At 42.2% G+C, this 12,097-nt stretch overlaps 1 protein-coding gene across 1 annotated transcript in view; it reads left to right on the top strand.

The window, feature by feature from the left end:
* Positions 1–12,097, top strand: part of Tram2 (translocation associated membrane protein 2) — a 77,116-nt gene that overhangs the window by 35,237 nt on the left and 29,782 nt on the right. The window contains exon 2 of the mRNA XM_027938200.2: positions 5,845–5,908. Within this exon, the coding sequence (XP_027794001.1) occupies positions 5,845–5,908 (64 nt within the window). The remainder of the gene's footprint in view (positions 1–5,844; positions 5,909–12,097) is intronic.

The raw sequence follows: 12,097 nt of genomic DNA on the forward strand, positions 1-12,097 counted from the left end.
GGTTGGCATCCTTGGGACCTCCACCAGCAGTTCAGAGCAGAGCTGCTTCTGTAACAGATACTGCATCCTGGCCTGATCTACACATGCAGCCCCTTCCCAGTGCCAGTGAACAGATGTGTCTGCCGAGAGAAAAACAAAATAAACCTGAAGGGTTGAATACCTCTAGGGAAGCAATGAGACTGCTTTTATTGAATTCTTCTCTTTTATCTTTGGTGCTCAGCTATCAACTTGCAGTGAAAGGAGAATGGACTCAGGCACTTGGAAGCCTCTGTGTACCCATGGCTGGTAGCCAGTGGTTAACCCTGCAGGCTTCATTTTCCTGCCTGTCAGACAGAGATGATACTCAGACCTCATCTTCACACGGTGGGGAAGCAGCAATACATTTTAAACTTGTGGAAAGACCTCTCAGGAAGTTTATTGGTGTGAGGCTGTTTTTGGCATAGAAGTGGAATCAGAAAATAAAGGCTTTTTGGAGCTGGGTATAGGCAGGATCTTTAAGAAAACCACATCCTTTCGCCTTATCCTTTCCATACTTTATAAAATGGGTTATTGTTAGTATACCTTATAAGGTTGTTGAATTGCATGTGATGATTTGTGTGAAGTCCTTAGGACTATGCCCAGCACTGAGTGAGCCCTTCATAACTTTAACTCTTGTACAAAGAAACGGGTTAAATAACCTTGCCCAAGATGACCCACAGCAGACAGTGTGGAATTCAAGTCCAGCACACTTAGCAGAAAGCAGAAATGTAACCAAAACTTTTAGTCTAGTTGCAACCAAGGGCTCATGTTCATGTGCCCCTAATGGAACATGGCAAATGGAAGAGTTTTGGGATTATTAGGACTAGACAGATACGTGCAACATGACTTTGTGTTTGATGCCCTGATTGAGTTAAAATTCTAATGAAGCTTTCTCTCTCTCTCTCTCTCTCTCTCTCTCTCTGTGTGTGTGTGTGTGTGTGTGTGTGTGTGTATATATATGAGAGAGAGAGAGGTGGCCCCTCCCATGTAATTTAGTGTTCTTCTTTGCATTAATGTATTAGCATGTTGTCACTTTTAACCTTTCGCCCACTGAGCTTGGCATTTAAAATGCTATTAAACTCAATAATGTTTCCTATAAACAGCCTTAGAGGGATGAGAAATAATTGGAATGACATTTTTAATAGGTCCTGTTTCTCCGCCCTCTGTGCTACATGAACCCAGCCAGTGCTTGCAGAGAGGGGCTTGTTAATCATTTGGTACCTGGTCTGAGGTCAGGAGAGGGTTAGGGAATGAAGATTTGGGGTTCCAAAGGGCCTTTGAAAGCAGAGAGTGTTTTTCACGCTGGACAAGTAGGATTGTTCTTTTTGACTAATGTCACCTTCTTTTTCCTCCTCTTTCTCTCCCCGCTACTTCTTACCACCCCCCTCTGGCTTCCATTTTATGTTACCATTCTATTATTTGACATATTGTGGGTTTGCTAAGCTTGATTTTGGAGTAAGTTTGTAAAACTGAGTTGACTATTACCTTTCCTGTTTGTGTAGTTGTGAGGTCTTGGGAAACAACTTTGCCTGTCTGTGCCCCAGGCTTAGTTTCTTCATCCATAAAACAGGAAAACTGATGCTATCTGGCTCAGATATGGTAAAGTGGGAGCAAGCATAGCTACTTACAAAGAAAGATGCATGTTTTAGAATTGGTTTCTGCTACCACTTCCCATGGGGTAAGGAAGGAAAAATGTTAGATCTAGTATTTTTGCCTTAATTCAGGGTCCTAAATCCTGTTCTCTTAGAATCATGTTCAGAAAACATATGTTAAGCATTCATCTGTGGTTACCAAATATCACAGCTGCTTGCAGGATGAGTTCATCAAATGGGTATTTATGAGATACCTACTGCATGCTCAGTACTGGGAGAGACCTAGGGAGGGGAAATGTGCACAGGAGTATAAGCATGAGCAGGTAGCAGGTTGCAGATCAGGTAGCTGAGCAGAGCTCTGGCTCTTTTGCTTGATTACTGTGACCAGATATCAAGCATTTATTACTTAGTGTAACTGTGTCCTCCATACCTTTTGTGGCTGCACATTGAGGATCATCATCAAGGCAGTTGAGCTCCTCTCCTTGAATTTGTATTCCCATGAAGGGAGAGACAGTTTTAAAATGAAGACAAATCCCTTAGAGTTGTCACTTGAAATGACAGAATTTCATGGTGTATAAATTATACCGTAATAAAGCTGTTCAAAAGATCTTGGACCTTGTGGAGCTGACCTTCATGTTTGCCCTCAAATATTTGATCCTCATTATTTTTGGATTTTGTTTTTGCAAATTCACTTACTTGTCAAAATTTATATATGACCCCAGAACTAATATTTGGCTTTCATGTGGTCATTCACAGATGTACACAGTGGGGCAGAAACTTCAGGTTGCCCAACATGCATGTTCCCAGCTGAGACGAAATGAGGCCATGCTCTGCCTTCTTGTTCCAGCTCACATACTGTGAACAAGTGTCCTTTTTGCAGTTGATTTAGTGCCACTTTTTTTTTCTTTTTGCATTTTTTGTGTTCTTGTTGGTATTTCAGTGTTATAAAATGGTCCCCAAATGACGTGTTGGAGTGCTGTCTCGTGTGCCAAAGCACAAGATGGCTGTGCTGTGCCTTATGGAGAAAATGTGTGTGTTAAATAAACTTGATTCAGGCATGAATTATAGTGCTGTTGGTCATAATTTCAGTGTTAAAGAATTGACCCTATACATTAAATAGGGAATTTTAAATGGAAGCACACACACAAAAAACAAGATTATATATTTATCTGCTGGTAAAAAAGTGTACAGAGGCTTTTAGGACCCTACTTCTAGGTGCAGTGTTTTAGTATTCACTGATTCCATGTTAACAGTGACTTCATTGAACATAACTATCGTGAATAATGAGAATTGACTGTATATACAGGACTAGAGAAAGAATATATGTGAAGCTCACAACCAAGTTCTGTCTTCCTCTAAAAAAAAAGTAAGTGTAATGGTTCTCAGACTTGGCCACCAGTTGGAATGTTCTGGACAGCTGGACAAAATGCCGATGCCCCTGAGGGTCTGGTTTAATTGGCTGGGGTGTGGTCCGGGCATAGAGATTTTTACAGCTTCTCCAGGATTATATTTGTAGCCAAAGTTGAATACTAGTGCTATACACATTAAATAATAACATTTCTTAGAAATGGACACCAGCCAACCTCAGGAGGCTGATGACCCATGAGTACTTCAGGGCCAGGACTGCAGGAACCAAAGTAGCAGACTCTGTGGGTTTGTAGCACTGTCTGGCACTTCCTCCAGTCTGGCCTAGGAGATCTACAGCCCAAGAGACTGCGTCCCGCTGGCTGGGCTCCTGTTTTGGGCAGAGGATCTATCTCTTTCATTCTCTCAGGAAGAAGCTAGGCACCAGAAGTAACCCCACATGTACCCTTTGCCCACACACAATGGAGGAGAAGCATTTCCCTAAGGAAGCCCTTCCACCCCACAGATTAAGAAGATGAGAACATTTTCTGAATGAACCAAGTGAGAGATATGTGCTGGGGCAAGATAGAGTGTTTGGTTAATATTTTCTGCCTGCCTGCCTTTCTCTTCTCTACTTCCTTTTTCCCATTTCTTCTGCCTCCTCTGATCTTTCCTCACAGGGATTTCAGTCTGTGAAGACAAAATTTAACCCTGAAGGAGTTAATGGCAGATAACACAGAAAGAAAGGTGGTTGGGTTAAGGAGGAACACTATGAGTAGTTCAGACAGGGGTGCCAGAGTGGTCTGGAAGGACTTTGTGCTAGAGATGGATTTGGGTGGTTTAGGAGCTGGGCAGGTCGTAAGGAGAAGGCTATGTGTGACAGGACCGCTTGAGTGACAGTGCTGGGGATGGCTCCCACTGGAGGCTGGGGAAACATTTACAGGTGAGGGAAATAGATTGGGCTTTTTGTTTTTCATCTTATTCAGTGAGAAGTTACTGAGCACTTTATGCATCTGGGTTAGGTACTGGAGAGCACATGCGAAGATAAATGAGAAGCACAATCTCCATCTTCTAGGAGGTGATGGCCTGATGAAAGCTATGTAAAAATGATAACAGAGGAGTGTGGTACTGACCTTCCAGGGAAGGACAGACCATTCCCTGGGAGCATCTAGGGAAGGTTTACGGAGGAAGTCACAGTTGAGCTGGTTCATGAAGGATGATATTCTGAGTTGTGATATGTGTGTGTGTGTATGTGTGTGTGTGTGCGTGCACGCGCTTGCAAGCAGAGATGGGGTATAGGAGAAGGAGAATACAAAATGAGAGGGGCCAAAGCCCCCAAAAGGAAGTAGTGAGTAGAACATTTCAGCTGAAACTAAGCACATCTGTTCTAAAGAAAATATAGACAATTGGACTGGAAGATATGTTGGGGAGACTGAAGAAGGCCTTAAGCACCAAAGTAATCAAATTTTGGGATGGGGGTTGAGGAAGACCTGCATGTTTGGTGCTTTATTCTCCAGAGTGCCTTCTCATGACTGATCCCATTTGGGTTTTCCTGCACACTTGTAGAACATGTTTAAGGCCTTAGCACAAATGCATGAAAAGGCTCCCCATGCATCGCCTCCTGTAGGAAGTGAATGACAGCCCACTGCAGAGCCACAGGTCTAGTTGGCTGGGGATGCTTTTTCTCTTTAAAGGAGGTTAGGCTAAGAACAGTCCCCTCTCACTGGTGTGTCCGGAGTTGGAGTGACATGGGGAGTCCGTAAGCATCTTTTCTCTATTTCCATTACTACTTTGGCCCCCTGCCCACCTCACACCATGTGCAGTCGTCTGACCTGAATATGTAGAGGAAAACCACTAGCCCCTTACTGAGGCCCTCTGGGAAAGTTACTTCCTTCTCACCTAGCCTTGGTGCCCCTCTTAGAACAGGGTAGGTGATGGTTCATAGCCCTGGCTGCACATCTGGGGATCTTTCAACAGCAGCTCAAGGTGAGTTTCACTCCAGACCAGCTAAGGGACTACAAATAGCTCCAATCTTATAGTTAAGGATGCTGAGCTCAGAGTGTGGAATTGCTGATGGCTAGCAGAGCCAACATCTGAACCCAGACAGTTCTTCAGTTCAAGCTTCAAATCCCCACATTTTGTCATCTCTCCTTTGCTGGCTAAATTGTCACAGTACAGATTTAGCTATTAATAATCAGGTGACAACCACACATTTTTCATAGCCCACCAAAAAATTGAAGGTAACTTTCGAAATAAACAAGCCAGCAGTGTGGAATGTAATGTTTTTGTCCCATACCCCATAATAGGTAGATGTGAAATTAGCAGCTGGAGTTCTCTGTTTCTGAAGCTCAGGTTTAAACTTTTGGGGTCGTTGTCCAATGTACAGGCAAAAAACAAAACAAAACAAAACAAACAAAAAAAAAAACCAACACTGGAGAAACATCAGGTAGGTCCTAGGCCCCTTGAAGTCTGTGACCTCATCTTCTACAAAGTTGGGTGCATAGAATGAACTTAATACACACATGCATGCATGAATGAATGAATAAATGATGAATGAATGAATGAATGACAGATTTGTACCCCTCCCTTGTGAGCTCTAAGCCTGCCAAGTGCAGCTTGTTTCATTCCATCTGCAGTTCATACAAGTCTCAATACCATCTGGAGCCCAAGGTTTTTTTTTTTTCCCTCTGCAGGTATTGGGAGGGATGTCATTAAAGAAAAATGAAACAAAAATTGGTGCTAACTCTGCCTTAGGTAAAACCCTTCATCCTAGAGGTCTGGGGTCTAAGATGTAAAAGAGATAGGCTCTGGGAACTGGTAGCAGACTCCATTTGTTTCTTTTGATGTGGCCAAGAAGTTAAACTGGAGCATTTTTTCCTTTGTTTTGCAGGTCACAGCCAAGACTGCCTTCCTATTTATTTTACCTCAGTATAACGTTAGCGTGCCTGCAGCAGGTAAGAAAAGCACTGGGCTCTATCTTGCCTGGTCCTGTTAACCCTGAAGGACTTGGAAAACATCCCTCTCCCCTGTGCAAGTGTGACCTTTCAGTGATTTCATCTCATCCTCCTAGTGCGAGATCAGCAAGGGGCTTCCCTCTGTGCTCCAGCTGCAGTTGTCAGAGGATAAGCACCCTGGATTGCTTCAGTGCTTACTCCTCTCCTTAGAGCCTCTAGTTGATTCTGTTGCGGACAAAACTTACAGCACCATGACCATTGATCCCTTCTCAAGAGAACTAAAAATCTTCTTAATTTTCTCAACGAGGAGGGTGGCCAGGATGTTTCACTGTGATGGTGCATGGAGATGTGCTCCGGGAACAGAGCGCTGCACGCTGACTGGATTGGGGTCGGGAGTAAACCCAGGCCCAGACACATGTCTTGACAGGACTGACAGGAAAGCCATTGACCCCAGCGGTTGCACCATAATCTGACCTGCAGTTGCCATGTATTTCTGGGGAGCCTGTGTGGTGCCAGGTATCGGGTCTTCATAAGCAGTTTCCAGAACAGTTGTGGAGCTGTATCTCTTCAGCAGCAGAGCCAGGTGGGCACAGAGCTGGGCTAGGCTAGGCTGGGCTGAACTGGACAGAGAACTCACTAAAGGGGTAGCTTCTGCTCACCTCCAGCCAGTTGTGAGCACATAGTTGTTATCAACACAGGCTGGCTGAGAGCTTTACTTTTCCCCCCCTGCAGAGAACCGGAAGAAATCTCTAGGTAGAAGTGCTCTGATTTTTAGAGATTATAGCTCATCAGTAGAGCTTGTGCTTAGCCTGCACAAAGTGCTGGGTTCAATACCCAGTACCAAAAAAATAACAAACAAATAAAAGATTTAAAGTAACTGGACATGGTGTTATATATCTGTATTCCTAGCTACTCAAGAAGCTGAGGCAGAAGGATTGCATGTTTGAAACCAGCCTGGGCAATGTAGGGAGACCCTATCAATGGAGAATGGGGGAAGAAAGAAAGGGGGACAGAAGAATTTGGTTTTTAAATGTTGGCAACTAATTTTGAAATTTTGTGAGCAGGCCACCATTATGTGGACCAAACCAAAACATCTTCAGGCCAAGACCAGCCCTTGGGCCTTGGGTCTATATTGGGCTTCTTAGCTCCCACCCCAGGAACCAGGCACCACTTTTTCTTATCTAGACAGTGTGGGTGCCATCTTGTTGAACAAGGGGAGGATGTTTGCTTGCTGAATCTAGCTTTCCCCTAGAGAAAGAGAGGTACATTGCACTAGAGAGGTACATTGCCTTGACATTAAGATGAGTTTCCTCTCTGTTTCTGACTCTACCAGCTACTAGTGGAAAGATTTTGATGGCTAATCCATGATCCTGTGGTCCACAGAAGATGCAGCCACAAGTCTTTCCTGGGCCCACCTGCCCCCTGCAGTCACTGGCCAGGCTTTGGCAGAAGTCATACTTTTGGGGCAGCCAACTCAGTTCATTCATTGAAGAGTCAAACTGAAACACAGTGGCAAAAGAGGAAGAAAATTCCATTCCTAGGAAGGAGAGACCATGAGAAAGCATGTCTCAGTCTTAGTGAGCCAGAAAAGACCACCACAATGAGCCAGAAAAGGCCACAGGCAGCACAAGTGTTCAGGAACAAGGCAGAGGCCTGTTGGTCCCATGTCATACTCCAGCCCTGGTAGGCATAATGGATTCTGTTGCTCAGTGCCATATGGTCCAAGGTCAGAGTCATGTTTCTTTTACTCTGTCACTTAAAAATCCTGAGACACCTATATATATTTATTATTTAGTGAATTTAAAAAAATTAGTTGTTTTTTTAGAAACTGTGGTAAAATAGCAGGGCATGCACCTGCAGTCCCATCTCCAAAAGGGAAAAACAAACAAACAAAAGGTAGTAAAATATGCATAACATAAAATTTACCATCTTTTTTTTTTTTTTTTTTTTTTTTTTTGAGACAAGGTCTTGCTATGTTGCCCAGGCTGGCCTTGAACTCGTGGGCTCAAGTGATTCTCCTGACTACCTCTGAATAACTGGGATTGCAGTCATGTGTCACTGTACCCAGCACAAAATTTACCATCTTAACCATTTAGTATAGTGGCATTAAGGACATTCACAATGTGGTATCATCCATCTCTAGAACTCTCTTCATCTTGTAGAACTGGAACTCCATACCCATTAAACAATAACTCCCTGTTCTACCCTCCTCACTGCCCTTGGAAACCATCATTCTACCTTCTGTCTCAGTCTGATAACACTAGGTGCTTTATACACATAGAATCATATAGTATTTGTCCTCTGTAACTAGGTAAAATTTATTTTTAAATATTTTTCAGAATGTATTTATATGAGAAATATATAACTCTTTGAGAAAAATGTATAAAATACAGAAAAACATAAGAAGATAGAAACTACACATGGACCCCACACTCAGCAAAAACTTTAGTTAAAACATTTTGAGGTGAAACACTTTTTTTGTTAGTAGAATGTAGTGTATCTTTCCCGTATTATTGATTATTATTCCATTCAACAAGATATTTTAAAAGCTTTATAGTGTTTCTTAATAGGGACTACCACAAACTATATAGTCAACTTCATATTATTGGATATTTAAGTTTCTAGTTTTTATTGTAAACTACAGTGAACATTATTGCAGCTAGATTTTTGTGTTCTTTCATGATTATTTTCACAGGATAAATTCCTACTGCTAGAATTTCTGGGTCAAGTATAATATACTTTTTAAATATTTTATATGCATTTCCAAAATATCCTGTTATCTAATACTTATGACCCATAAATTCTAAGTTTTTGAGGAATTTCTGTAAACATAAAAGTACATAGGCTTTTCATTTTTTAAAGGTCAGCATGTCAGTTTGTAAATTTATAAAGAGATGTTCAACTATCAAATACTGTGCTGGTATTTTCATTTCATTTCTCCCCCAAGGCAACTTATGTGGAATGCCAGATCATAACTCAACACTAATAATTTGCCATGAGAAAGTGTTGTCCTGGGAACCATATCAGTTGATGTGCACGTGCCCAGGAAGTTCTTTTATCATAGAAAGAGCCTTCTTAGAGAATCAGCAGATAAGTGATAACCTACTGCATCTGTCTCACAGTTGAGGTGAGAGGTGTAGGCTGTGTGCTCCAGGACCAGACTAGACCTCTGGGCATGAAGAACTCGTCATCTTGGGAGTGCCTCTGCCCATCTCATCCTGTCTTCATGTGTTTAACTAGTTCTGTGATCAATCCAGACAAGTATTTGTGTGCCTATTGTGGGACAAGCCCTACATGGAAAGCAATTTAAGGGAGAGATAGATAATAAATAAACAGTACATAATTATAATTGCAATAAGGTCATAAAAGAAGTATACAAGGCTGTGTGATTGGTAAAGATGAATGGGTGAGAACAAAAGTGTTTTTGAGAAGCTGACTTTTGAGCTGTGGGGGGTGAAGGAGGGTTGTGCTTGGGGACATAAAGAGGGATCTGGGCAGAAGAAAGCCTTCCTGAAATAGGAATTCACGTGTGTAAAGGCCCTCGCCAGAGGAACAAACACCCAGCGTGTTCTAGTGACTGAACACAGGCCAGTGTGCCTGCAGCCAGCCAGGGTCGGCATTTTTCCAGGGTGGGACTATTGGATTCTGCTTCTGGAATCCTCCTCCAGGCTTGCAGGAGGCCTAGGTAGAGGTATGTTAGAATCCATTCTAGACCAAGGGGGTTTTAGTTACTTTAGAAGGAAAAGATGAAGTATTGTTAGTCTATCTGTTTAAATCTTGCCATTTGGGGCTATTCGAAATATGGCAAGAAGATAATCAAGAGAGACAATGAAATCAGAATAGCCTGCTTAATTCTGTTTTGAGCTCCTTAATCACCAACCCAATATGGTAATGTTTGGTTTGTAAGAACTGGAGGAAAGCAGACTTCTCATGGGAAAAAACACTTTACAATAACAGGTCTGTTAAGGCTGTGATTTCTAAAACCCTCCCCCAAAACTTTTTCAGGGCTGGAAGTACTTGGAAATGTCTCCTTTTTTGTCTAACTAGGGTAAATTCTGACTTCTAAGACTTCTTTAAGTCCTGTGTAACTCACTCAACTCAACATTTACAATTGAATTTTAGTAGAGGAGAGACTTTTCATACAAAGTGGTCTATTGTTTGTAAATGCCTGTCTTCCTTTCTGAGGCTTTCAAGTTCTAAGGAAAAGAGACACAATAGTGACTTTGAGGCATTTTCTTGACTGCCTTGTTTTGCTGTGACTCCCTCTTTTTCTCTACTCTGTTCTTCCAAGCTCTCAGTCTTGGTCTCCTAGAGCTATGTAGCAAGTATGATAAACTGAGTGGCTTCAACAACAGAAATTTATTGTCTCAGACTAGGGAGTCTAGAGGTCTGAGATCAAGGGACCAGCAGGGCCGTGCTCCTCTGAAGGTGCTGGGGAAGGGCCTGTTCCAGGCCTCTCTCCAAGCTTCTGGCAGCTCCCAGCTTGTGGTAGCATGTCAGTCTTCACATGTCGGACTCTGTCCAAATTTCCTGCTCCACTACGGCCTCATCTTAAAGAATTAATCTGCAAAACCCCATTTTCAAATAAAGTCACCATGTGAAGTGTTGGGAGTTAGGACATCAGGTGAATTTTAGAAGGGACATAATTCAACCCATACCACCAGCTACAAGCTTAGGATTTTGTGGCATTGTAATCAGCAAATTAAAATTAAGCTCCAGGGATAGACAGACACAGAATGGTTATAATGATGCTTGGCATTCTAGTGGAGTTATCACCACACGGGGCTCCTTGTGGTTGTCTTGATGGTCTACAGTGATGAAGCAGGATGGGTTGCTCCTTTTTACCAGAGCCTTGCTCTTCTTATTTTTACTTGCCACCCTGTTAGGGTTGCCAGAATTAGCAAATAAAAATCTAACACTGCCAGTTAAATTTAAATTTCAGATAAATACTAAATACTTTTATTTTTAGTATAAGTATGTCCTAAGTTGTGCATGGGACATAATTACACTAGAAATTTATCCTTTGTTTATCTGAAATTCAAATTTAATGGATTTTTTCTGTCAGCCATACACCCTACACAGCTCTTGAAAGGAATAAAATGTCAGGTTTCTGTTCTTACCATTAGAAATTCTTGATCTTTCTTTCTGATTAAAATACCCCAGAGTGTTTGGTATTATGGTAAGAAGTTATATATAGACTATAAAAGGTCAGAAAATAATAGGAGTTTAAGTCTTGCTATAGGCAGACCCAAGGCTTGCTGGCCTCCCTTGTGATAGAGAGCAGGTAAAGGCCCATTAGAGTCAAGCTTATATTTCCATGATTGTTTAGGTTGTACCACTAATATGCTGAGTTGTCTTGGACAAACCATTAATGTCTGGAGTTCCATCCCTCATCTGCAAATGGAGAGCAATGGTCACTGTCTTAACCCCAGGATTTCCTCAAGATAGGAAGCCCGAGGAGTCCTCTTAAGTGCCTGCTACTCAGATTTTCCGTAGACCAGCACCATCAGCATGACCTGGAAACTTGTTAGAAATGCAGGCTGTCAGGCCCTATTATAGCAGAATCTACATTTAACAAGATTAACATTAAAGTTTGAGAATTTGGCTATAGGTTACATGAGTGAAAAGCTCCAATTAGGTTTTCAAATAATCCTGAGCTTCTAACCTCAAAAGTAAGATGGGGAGACCCACCAAATGTAGTAATTCATTTGCATCTTTCTGTCCTCTTCCAGTTTTGGTTTTTCTATAAATACTTGTTCTGGCAATGGGTAGAGAGAGGTGGGGAGTAACATTGAGTCGATTTGGTTTCCAGTTAGAGCTGCAGCTCCTTAGGAAGGGAGTTTTGGTAGCTTTGATGTTCTTGGGCCTGCTTGGTGCTGCACACCTAGAACAGAAAGGCTGAGCTGGAGGGATCTCTTCGAGGAAGGGCTTGTTTTGCAGTGATCAGAGGTAACAAGGAACTATCCCCTGGCTCTGTTGATCCCAGTTAGTTTTATCACTTCCATCTGTTTTGTTGCATTTTGCAGCTAAAGATGAAAAGCTTAGGAACCTCCCACACCATAACCTGGTGATTGTTCCCACAGCTGCTTCTAAGATGAGACACACTGCTCTTATAAACCACTCAGACAGATGGTTTTAAGGCCTCATTCAGTCAAAGACCATTGTCCAGAACTCAGTTTCTTATTTCCT

Source organism: Marmota flaviventris, chromosome 6, assembly GCF_047511675.1.
Source record: "Marmota flaviventris isolate mMarFla1 chromosome 6, mMarFla1.hap1, whole genome shotgun sequence".
In the NCBI taxonomy this organism is placed as follows: Eukaryota; Metazoa; Chordata; class Mammalia; order Rodentia; family Sciuridae; genus Marmota; species Marmota flaviventris.